This window comes from Drosophila tropicalis, unplaced genomic scaffold (assembly GCF_018151085.1).
Source record: "Drosophila tropicalis isolate 14030-0801.00 unplaced genomic scaffold, ASM1815108v1 contig_845, whole genome shotgun sequence".
Classification (NCBI taxonomy): Eukaryota; Metazoa; Arthropoda; class Insecta; order Diptera; family Drosophilidae; genus Drosophila; species Drosophila tropicalis.
Genome location: NW_027173338.1, coordinates 9,918,268 through 9,929,927, shown reverse-complemented (window position 1 = coordinate 9,929,927; position 11,660 = coordinate 9,918,268). Strand labels below are relative to the sequence as shown.

General features: G+C 38.7%; 1 protein-coding gene and 1 long non-coding RNA gene across 2 annotated transcripts; one reads left to right on the top strand and one right to left on the bottom strand.

Moving 5' to 3' along the window:
* Positions 1-450: 450 nt before the first annotated feature.
* LOC137581452 (uncharacterized) lies at positions 451-1,088 on the bottom strand. Its single transcript, XR_011033160.1, has 2 exons — positions 803-1,088; positions 451-717 (listed from the first exon to the last, which is right to left on the bottom strand). It is a non-coding gene; the product is annotated as an uncharacterized lncRNA (long non-coding RNA).
* Positions 1,089-3,419: 2,331 nt separating this feature from the next.
* LOC137581451 (peptidyl-prolyl cis-trans isomerase-like) lies at positions 3,420-4,120 on the top strand. The gene has a single exon (XM_068295690.1). It carries the CDS (start codon positions 3,541-3,543, stop codon positions 4,036-4,038), a length of 498 nt encoding a protein of 165 aa, XP_068151791.1. The 5' UTR covers positions 3,420-3,540; the 3' UTR covers positions 4,039-4,120.
* The last annotated feature ends 7,540 nt before the right edge of the window (positions 4,121-11,660 follow it).

Genomic DNA, 11,660 nt, shown 5'->3' with positions numbered 1-11,660 from the left:
TGTCTTTCTTTCTAGTTAAATATATTTATTTTTTTTTGTTTTGGTTTTTTTGCAATTATTTATTTATGAGCGTCTGTATTTATGTAGAAATGTTTTTTTAATGGGCATTTCGACATGAAATCCGACAACGACAAATGATTTATATCATTTTGCGTAAAGTGCGAAATGTGTCAGCCTGATGTAATACACACTCAACTTGATTGGATGGGGGAGTTGAAATCGTTTGACATTAGCCCGGAAAGTCATCGACAAAACAGCCAACTCGCTATGCTATGTGGGCGACCCTGTCTCTGAATAGTAAACGGATGCAGGAACTTGGCCCAGACATACCACATTTGCATATAAATATATTTCACTAACATATGTAAAGTTGTCATCCATATTTCGGGCTTCCTAATCGCATCCTAATGGGCATTGAGCCAACAAACAAACTACTCTTTAGGCTATCGATTCTAATTACAAATTGTTTATTTCGGTCGCTTCTCATCTAGTGTCATTAGATAATACATTTAGTACATGCAAACCCCACGCTGCATTCGCCGAATACAGCGAAGAATTTGCTTTTTCCCGCAACGATGGCGAGGAATTCTCAGAATGGATCTCAGGTCTATCAAGCGAAATGTTTCAATCCAAATTTCTAAGCAGATAAGCAACGTCGGCGCACAGTCAGCGAAATTGGGAAGGGATAACGCTTCGGCGCCAAAGCGCGAGTACCCACTGAAAAGCGATTTCCATATGGTAAGTGACACTGTGAAAGTAACATTATTTTCATTGATTTAAATAGGGAAATTAAAATATTTACTTGAAAATGTAATGGTATCGCGTTGTATTGTTTCTCCATTAGCATCCGATTGAGGTGAATTGACAACATCGCCCTTTGATTTTCTATTTGATTTGGACAAAGGAGATAATTACGCTTTGTAGCCAACACGAAACCCTTTCCTTTTTCGTCAACCCCGCCGTCACTGCAAAACTACTTCTTTTTCTTCGGATTGTTAACCTTCCGCCAATTGGAATCCAGAGCCGGCTGTGTCCACATGGAGGCGGTCACGAACAGCACAGCAAGAAGTCCTCGCCTTGGTGTAGTGCAAAAAACAAGAGAGGACAAACAAACGACCGAATCGAACTGAATGCTTTCACACACTGAACATGAGGCCTTGCTGGGATTGGGATGTCGACTTTCCCAAATCGGCATTGCCTACTTGATTTGTAATCAATGCCTTACGCCAATTGGAATCCAGAGCCGGCTGTGTCCACGTGGAGGCAGACATCTCAGAAGCCCCGTATTGAAAGGAAAGTCCTCCATCCCGATAGTCAGCACTGCAAGAAGTCCTCGCCTTGGCGTAGTGTAAAATTGACAATTTACTAAATTTTGACTGTTGAAATCTAAAAAGGACTTTTGTGTTTGTTTTAACTTTTAAAACATTTTTACAAGTAGCACGAGATGAGACAATCGACCGAATCGAACTGAATGCTTTCACACACACTGAATTTAAGGCCTTGCTGGGGTTGGGACGTCGACTTTTTCAAATCGGCATTGCCTACTTGATTTGTAATCATTGCCTACTTTGATTTAGGTGACATTGCAAAAATTTAAATTTAAGAATGAAATGAGAAAGAAAATGGGTAAAGAACTTCCTGCAGCCCTGATTTTGGTTCGAAGTGGGAAAGGGCAAGCAGCACAGCAAAGTAGTCGCGTCTCTTTCTTTTCTGAGTTATCATGTTCTTCGCCACACTGATGTCTGTGCCGTAGCAGTGTTGTAAAACACAACATTTAATAAGTCGTATTGGAATAGCTGGAAGATATTTGTCAGTGTTGTCATTCTCGCTTTGGTTCCAGTATATTTGGTTTTATTTGAAATGAAGGTGGGAAACAAAATGAAAATAAACGACTAATCTTTAGATTTAATTAAGAGTTTTAAGGGACTATCATTGTCTAACTCTGTTCAAATACCTTTCCATCGTTTTGTGGGTTAATTTACTTGAATATAAGGTCATCTGATCAAAGGACAAGGATATCATTCGTTTGGTATCTAAGACAATTTGCAAATTGTTATATCTTTGCCTGGTTTCCATTAAAAAGTTTACTCACATGATGAGGCAGAATTATTATTTCTTGAACATTTTGCATGCTGAACGAAAGAGTTCAAATCAACATTAATTTTTGCAATCATTTATTGCAACGTTCATTAGGCCTTTAGTTCTTTCCAATGGCAACAACAACAACAAGAACAGGAACAACAATGGGCAACGGCAACGGTACAAGACTCTCGAGTGCGACCCAATTGCAATTGAATCGATGAAGAAGACGACTCCTCGACGACGACAACAACAACAGCAATGACTCCGACTTCAACATCGACTCCTCGACCAAGATCAGGGCAATCATCTGACTCGAGATGTATAAGTATTCCGCCAACTAAATAAAGAAAGAGACCCCTCTTAGAGAAGAGCACACACACACACACACTCATACATATGTACATACATTCACTCTGTTTTCATAGATGCAATTGGCAAAGAGGAAAGAAAGAAAGCACAAATTGCCAATCCAATGCGATGCGATTTCAGGAATTTAGCATAGTTTGTGGCTTTCATTTGCATTCAATTTGGATTTCGTTTCGTTGTTATTGTTGTTGCATTTTATTGTCATTTTACGTTGTAGTTATGTATATGTATGTATGTATGTATGTCTGCAACCAGCAACAACAACAACAACACAACAATAAATGCAACAGCAACAACACACGAATGCCACGCGCCTACTTATGTTGCCATATGGCATATGAAGTGGAGCCCAGAGCCAAGATCCCGTTCCCATTGCCTTCCTAGCTCCCATTCCCCGCTCCTTACCACCCTTTCCACTTCTTTCCGCACACTAAAATAAACGAGCCAAACGAATGAGCCTTAGATAGATCCACATCCACGAGTGGTGGAGAGCTCTTTTGGCTCCGCTAAATTGCAAAACACCTTTGCAGCAACACAGTGAAGCCAAGGTAGCAGCAGCAGCAGAAGGAGAGAAGGTACAGGTACCGCGAGATGTGGACTTGGAGATTTGTTTGGGTTTTGGAGGCCCAGTTGGAGGCTGCTCTCTGAGCGCTGCAATTGCTATGTATGCACTATATGATGCTGCAAATGATGTGGGGGTAGCTTGAGAAGTTTTCGAAAAACGAACCGGATACAAGACTAAACATAGATATTACATAGTTCTATATTTTATAACTTGATAAAGAAGAACTGCTATTATGTCTATATTATTATCCATTATATAGATCTCATATGGTTAATTAGATTGCAATTGACATGAAATATCCAATATATTAATAAGATCTGTTCACACTTTTCTATTGTTCTGGTCTCACTTTTCTGTTATTTTCGAACGATTCCTAGCATGGTCACACTTATGTCGTAGTTTCCGGTTCCGAGTTGGCCATTCCTTTCTGAAACGTGTTCAAGTCGGTACACACGCTCTTCCAAAAAGTCACTTGCTAATTGGCATTCAGTTTGTTCACACTTACATTCTCGAGAGCGACAAAAGACATGAGTAATTTACCAAAAGTTTTCTTCGACATGACCGCTGACGGCAAACCCATAGGTAGAATCACTATGCAGCTGCGCTCTGATGTTGTGCCCAAAACTGCTGAAAATTTCCGCGCTTTGTGCACTGGAGAGAAGGGTTTTGGCTACAAGGGATCCGTTTTCCATCGCGTCATCCCCAACTTTATGTGCCAAGGAGGTGACTTCACTAAACACAATGGGACTGGCGGCAAATCCATTTACGGCAACAAATTCCAGGACGAGAACTTCCAGCTGAAGCACACCGGACCCGGAGTCCTATCGATGGCCAACGCTGGGGCCAATACCAATGGATCGCAGTTCTTCATTTGCACCGCAAAGACCACCTGGTTGGACAACAAGCATGTCGTCTTTGGAGAGGTTATCGACGGAATGGATGTGGTCAAGAAGATTGAGTCGTTTGGCTCTCAGTCTGGCAAGCCTACAAAGAAGGTCGAGGTGGCCGACAGTGGCGCCCTTTAAATTAGTTTCCAAACAAATCGATAGTTGGATAAGGGGTTGATGGTGAACAATAAAAAGGGGATTAATAGTGGATGCATTGCAATTGTTTTCTTTTACTTAATTTTTGGTTCTGAAAAAAGTGTTTAAAAGCAAATGACAATGTTTAAGTGTGACCCTGAATTCATCGCTTATCGAAAATGCCACCCTGGGAAAATGATGTGAACTAGTTTTAGTCACCAAATCGATAAACCAGTCAAACAAAAAGAAAGAAGAAATCATTTTAAACTAATTACTTGCTAAATATTTGACTTCTCGTAAACAGATTAGGTTTCAATCAGCCCTCTATTTATGCATATTCCTAGATTCCGGGTCCACATTGTCGTCTTCGTTGTCTCTTGTTGTTGCCCGATTTGGGGACTTCCTTTTCCTCAATCTTTTTTGCGTCTACTTTTTTCTGTTGCTGCCACAATCACTGGAGATCTCAACTGATAGAGCAATGATGTGTAGCTGGAGCTGGTACACTGACATCCCATGGCCCAGGCCAGACCAAAACGTATACTCCAGTTTCTTTTTTTTAGGATTTTCCATTGCCATTTTTGGTATGGCTGTGAGGCGTCTCTCATGTGGCAACAAAACATCGGTGGAAATTTATGTCATCCCTTGTTGTCGTGTTGAATCTTACGATGACATTTTCAACATAATTTAAGCCCACGCACACACACACACACACAGGGGGGACATCGTCAACATCATCATCATCATCAAGCCGCATCATCATTATCATCAACATCAGCAGCATCATGATTGTTGTTGTTGCTTTTGATAATGGGTGTTGAATGGCGTGGCTCCGTCCCAAGACTCGATTTCTTTTTGATTACCCTGTAAACTTTTTGCTAGAAACTTGATACAAGTTTTTGAGGACTAAACATTTTTCACAATCGAATAAGTTTTGGCCTCCTTAAGGTTTTCTTCTTACTTAAATCCTGATTGAGATACAGAATTGCTTTGATTTCGAATAATACCTTTTCACTTTTGACTGATTGGAACATAACACTCTTTGTTATAGGATAGAAGGACTTCGAGTATTAGAAGATCTCTTTCGAACACGTTTTCTGAAGTATATTCGATTTAGCAGGACAAAGGTTTCGTTTCCAATAAGCAAAAAGTGATTCACTAAATACTCAGATTCAAAGTTTAGTCAAAGCAATTTGTTTTCAAGAATCTCAGATGAGCTCGAGATGAAGCCAACACTAGTTTCTAATCAATCAACGGATTTAAGAGACTTTTTTAGTTAAGTTAAGCTCAATTTCCAATAAGAGATCCTTGAATGTACGAAATACAGGGTATTCTCATGGTGGGATCTCTTGTTGAAGAATTTGTGTTTTTAATTTTTTGTTTGTTGGTTGTCGCTTGTCTGGTGGTTGGCATTTTGGCCACATCGTGGCGTTGACGATGACACCAGCACCATCACTGGCATCCAGCACACTAGCACCAGCTAAGAGAACAGACATGACGATAAATTTGTTTCATGCGTGGATGGAGCCAAAAGACTTTAGCCTGAGACTCAAGATCGAGTTGGAGCTGGAAGTGGAGTTGGAGTTGAGTTGATGTGGAAGACGAGGCGTGGAGTCGTGAACAAATCGTTGGCATTGTAATTTAATGTATCAATTGCTTTGATTTGCCAATTTCAATGCTTCTCGTGCGTCGGAGGCGACCTGGTGACGGCACGAGCAGAGCTTGCTCCAGCTTATTTTGTTTTGTTTTTTTTTTTCCTTCGTTTTTGTTCGAATCAGTTTTATGTTTGGTTTTTAGAAGAGCTTCGAAGCTGAGCAGCACTTGAGGCTTGATTAGTGTGATTTAGTTACAGGCCGTGTGCCAGGCGCATGACACAAGCTGCAGCAGATTCAACGGTCGCTAACCAAAACAGCAAGAAAGACAAAAACAACAACAGAAAAGAAACAAAAGAAACACAGCATCCCGTTGGACGCTTCGACGTCTGACTGGGTTGGCTTGTAGTTTGCACAATATTTGATTCCATCAGAGACAGAGGCTGGAGCTATACATAGCTGGGGCAGGGGGCTAACCCACTGTGCGCAATTTACTACACGAAACTGTGCCAAACATCTGCGCCTTTAAAAAAAACCTTTGCTTTGGGTGCTGGCGGTGGGGCTGCTTCGTCGTCAAGAGTAGGAAATGAAAACATCTGCTGACTGATTGCCCCCTGGTTGCAAACCAATGCTGAAATCTCCATCTCTCTCTCGTGCTCTCTCTGTCGCTCTGACTGTCTCTCTGCTCCCTGTCCAATCACTCAGCTCAAGTTATGAACTACAGTTAGTTAGAGTAGTTGGAGCCTGGGCTATGTAGGTCTTCATGGATCAATGGGATACGCGTGATATCCTTCGGCTAGATTCTGTTTGCTTCGCTTTTTCACGTCTTCCGTTTGCTTGATTTCGTTTGCAATAATTGTGCCATTAGCCAGCCATCCCGGCCCCCGTCGGCCTCATCTCCCCCCATGCAAGTTAGTCCCTCTACATTTTTGGCTTGTGTCTACATTTGCATCCGTTTAGGTTTTTATTTTCGAAAGTCTCCAACGAAGGCTCCATGATTTCAATCCTCTGCCTAATGTGCACATTGATGCGCGCTTTTGGGCCCCACATTCGGGCACAGAGGGAGAGAGAGAGAGAGAGAGAGAGAGAGACGAAAGATCCCATTCGGGGCGGTGGCCTGGTCTGAAGTTGGGCGTGTAACTGGGGCGCAACAAAGGCCATTTCTGTAAACTGGCACATAATCAACAGTTGCTTAGTCAGGGCGTTATGGTTCTGGTTTTTTCGGGTTTTTCCTATTCCATTTTATCCATGCTCGTTATCATAATGTGTTGGATCATTTTGGCGAGGAGTTGGAGGAATAGAGGGAGTAGTCTTTCATGTGCATCAGAAGCCCCGGCACTCTGTAATCAGCGAGGTGTGAGTGACCTGAATAAAGGGGGAAATTGTTGCGGCCAAACCAGTAAGTGGAGAATGTTCAACCAAAAAGAAACTTCAATTTGAAAAGCTACTTGATCCCATATTAAAGCATTCCTTCCAGCCATAAATGGAGGGACGCAAGGCTAGCAAGGTTCTACAGATAATAGTGTTTTATGGCGGCTATCCTCATGTAATCACCGCCAGGTATTCAATAAGACGCGCTTACCTTGACGTTCAAAGTTCACTGCATACTTAACTAGACTTGTGTATATATTAAATACAATACAAATCGATCTATATTTTGTTTAATCCTTCATACCGAAACAGATCAGCATTAGAGTTCAACTTTATCAAAAAAGAATAGAAATGTTCCTCTTCTTTAGATTTGATGCTCTGCTTAGATATCAATTAAGATTGTATTCTCATTGTAGGAAATGACAAATTATAATTTGTATAATTATTAACGCCAAGTCTTTAGCAAGAGATTTATGATCAACTGCAGTAATCGAGGACTGATCGAGATATTAAAAAGCTATCCATAACCAAGAATGCTACTCTCTTGTTTGAACACAATAACCTGAAGATCTTAAAGGGATACAAAGAAGTCGACGGCTTTAATCAACTAAAGCAACTTCATTTATGAAATAATTTGTTTGCAAACATAGAGGTTCTTCCTAAAAACATTCATTTGCTCGATAAAAACAATTCTTTTTTGACTATAAGTGAGAGTTTAAGAGAATCTTTGGTTAAAAAATGAAGTACTACCAATCCGACAATGTTCATATCACATAATCCAAGGAGTTGCCAATGCAAGGAAATACTTTTTTTCGATTTACCAAACTCCTGGCCAGGAATATCAAAGACTTATGCAAGACAGAGTGTCAGGATAATAGATTGTTTGTTTCTCTACAGGAGAGGGATTCCAACTTATGTAATGACAACCAGGAGACAAGGGTAATTAAAACGGTTACCGATTTCGCTTCACAAATTACTTTTTTTTACTATTTAGTTTCAATTCCAGATATCTAATTGATAACAAATGAACATTTCAAAGAATGATCGATATTTATAAAGAACACAAATAAATGCTGCATAGATCCTTTGGCATAGAAAAGTGCTCTTTGCTTATAAATTTGTTTGTTATTATGAAAAAAACAAAAACAACTAATCAATGGACATTCTAATATAATGTTTAATATTTATGTCGCTTATACATAGTTGAAAACTATCAACCTAACTATATTTTACAAGCACTGCCAACTAAGGCCTTCGTCTTAGACGAAAAAACTACATCCATACACTAGCCTGGGATTCGAACCCGGATCCTCGTTGATCAGTTGCCCAAATGACTGGGTCACTTAGACAACTCATCTACAGAGGACTGCAATTTCATCATATAAAACAATTTCAATCAGATCGATGAAATAGAAATTATACAATATAAACTTTCCAGACATTTTGGGGTTTTCGCTCTTTTCGCTTGCTCAGCTGAGAAGACTCTCTCTAAAAATAACTTATAATTAACAGATGACACCTTTTTTTCTTAATTGTATATTCTGAAAGTAAAAACTAGGCAGTAACAAAGAGGCTATTGGATTTCCCAAAGTTTTTTATAAACTATATTATAATTACCAGACTTCCACCGATACGATAAGAAAGAAGACTAGCAATTTGATTAACTTGTGACTTAACAATTTGAACAAGTTCTTCCTTAAAAGAGATAGAGAGAGAGAGGTGTGTTTTTTTTTCGTTTGCTAATTATTTTCATTTCCAAAAATACTCATTTAGCAAGAACTAATTGCCTCTCAAGATCTACCTTCTAAGATGTTTTAATATCATGCATTTAGACTGCGAACCAGAAAGTAATTTCAGGTGAAAGGCAGAAACCTGTTGCCCATATATTGATTCACTTTTGAATCTTCTTTGGTTATCTAACCGAAATATAAATTGTATTTTTCTTTTCCCCTAAAGTTGCTTAAATTTTAAAGAAAAGTTCAACTGAAATGCCATTGAGACAAATCATAGTCTAACCTAATAATTGGCCAACATATTACTACATTTTCGATTTTGCCTTTGCTCCAAATTATGCCTTCTTCAATTAACGCCCAAAGGCCACTTTGGTTTTTGTTTTTGCTTTTGGCTTGACTGTGACCAAATAACCGGCTAATATAGTTTGCCCGTCTAGATTCTTGGCCAAACCAGTGGGGCAGGGCGTTTCCATGTGGTGGAATGAAACCAATTACCAATTATCTACTGTTTTCTACACAAATTTAACATAATTTGGCCAGTTTTGCGTTCAAATTTGTGGCACAATTTGTGGAAGTTGGCTGTGGTCAGGGCCAACCACGAGCCACCGAAGATTATTGCTTGTATTTTGGCTACCGGACCAATTCACCAACTGCCTGACTGACTGACTGACTGTTTGTCTGTCTGTCTAAATGACTGCCAAAATGTAGGTACAATAATATTTCGCATAATCGAAAGTGACCGAACCGCAGAGTAGCAGCAAGCTATTTGACTGATCTTTTGTATGCCCCAAGTAACGGTCGGTGGTTTGCACAGGTTGCCCTAGCACCACCACCAATACATACATACATACATGGCCAAAAACAAAAAAATGATTGATGCCAATACCAGCGCCCCGGCTAATACAATTTAAATTTCAGTTTAAAACAAAGCATTCCCCAAAAGACCAAACAAAACAATAATAAAAACTATTGGAAAAAGAAACACAAGAAACTACAAAAATAAAATGAAAAGTATTCATGAATATGAATTCATCTATGTATATATATGTATCTATATAGTTTTAACCGCATTTCGCCGAAGGCGTAACACACTCTAAACCGGAAGGGTAATTAACTCGCTTTGCCGATCACGCCTTTGCATTCAGAGCAGATGGATTTAGATAGATGGTTGAATGTTTCGATGTGGATGGTTGGATGGATAGATGGATTGATGGTCGTTGCTATGTTGGATGTTGGTCTATCCGTCGGTCAGTCGGTCTCTTGTCTATATTAAAAAGCAATAATTTTTAAGTTTTTTTTTCTCTCTTTCCATTTTTTTCTTTGTTTTGTTTCTCTCTTTTTTTTTGGCGCTGTGCAAATGATTAATAATAAAAGGTACTCGATTTATAGTCAAATACGTTCAAATAGCTCAAGTTTGGGTCTTCGCTGAGAATTGATGGGTGTATAAAGTCTTCTTTTATACGGTCATTTTTGTTATCGTCGGTTTTTTTTTTTCTTTAATGACTATATTATGCGGTTTAGTGAATAATGTTTGAAGCATAAATGAAGTTATTCTTCTTTAGCTGAATTGGGATCGATTCATATTCAAAATTACAAGCTACATATTTTAAAGCACAAACAAATTAAGTGAATACAATGTTTTCGTTGGATTTGTTTGAGAGTATGAATATATACATATATATAATATAAATATACACCCATGATAAATTATCAGTGTTGTTCTTGAATTTGTTGCTTGACAGTTACGCTATTTCTTCTAGACTTTAGTTTTTTGTAAAATTTCAGTACTGATTTGGTGTTCCTTTTGTTCTTATCGTGGCCTAACATCCGCCCTCGATTAGCAGACCAAGTCTTCGTCTTCGGTTGGACGTTGTGAGCTTACATCAGTCCTCTTTTGAACTTCCGCCTGAGCTAATATTATACGAAATGAAGTTTTGCTATTCCTGGCAATTGGACTATATAGTTCGAGCGTTGAAGGATTTAGGCCTGGGCTTGGTTTCAATTTGGTTAACCTCACAGATGATTACTGTGACGACTACTGTGCTGATGAATGTGGTCCTAGTGCGAGCAACAATAAAACCAATTTGATATATTCAACAGATCTAAGAAAACTGAACAAATCTTAAGATAATGTGACAGTTGCAAGGATCTTCATAGAGCCAGAAAGCTTACTTCAATCATTTTCTGTCGCAGCCAATGAGCAACTTAAAGGATATAGTAGTTCGGGGTAAAGAAACAATTCAAGATCAAATAACGTTGGTGTTTCATTTAAATGTTAAAAATTATTTAACTAGTTAAAACCATTTATCTTAGCAAACGATATTCTGTCATTCGTCTTGATCTCTCCCACTCAAGACTCATGCAAATGCAAAACATCAAAAAGAAGCCGCGAAAAGTCACACGTGCGAACTGAGAGTCAACGCCAACGCCTACGCCCACGCCCACGTTTATGAAGTGCAACAATTAGAAATAAAATTAATAACCAATTTTTATGCTCTTTAGACCAAATTAAAATCAATTTAATTGCACATTTTCATAGGTTTTTCTGGTAAGCAGCAAAAAAAAGTTTTGATAATAATGCCAAAATATGTAAGTATTTATTACACTTGACTACTGTCTACTGGTGATTGGGGTAAGAAATAGTTAGGACATTCAATATTTTTATTCAATAAACTGAAAACGTTTAAAATGCAATTATTACTCAATTTTTGGCTAGTGAATGTTTGAAACTTACCTTTTTATGTTAATCTTGATGCCTGCTAAGACTAGGCCAAGTGGAGCCAAGATATGAGAAATAAATCAATAAGAGTAAGAGAATATTAAGAAATCGGTTACCTTATAGTTAATAAAACAGGCCGTTTATGCTTTGTTTATAAGGCATATCATAAACTTTGGATATGGTTCTATAATGAGTAAAATTTGAACCAAAAAG

Excerpts from the sequence above, each read along its gene's own strand:
- LOC137581451 (XM_068295690.1), top strand. The coding sequence starts at position 3,541 with ATGAGTAATTTACCAAAAGTTTTCTTCGACATGACCGCTGACGGCAAA.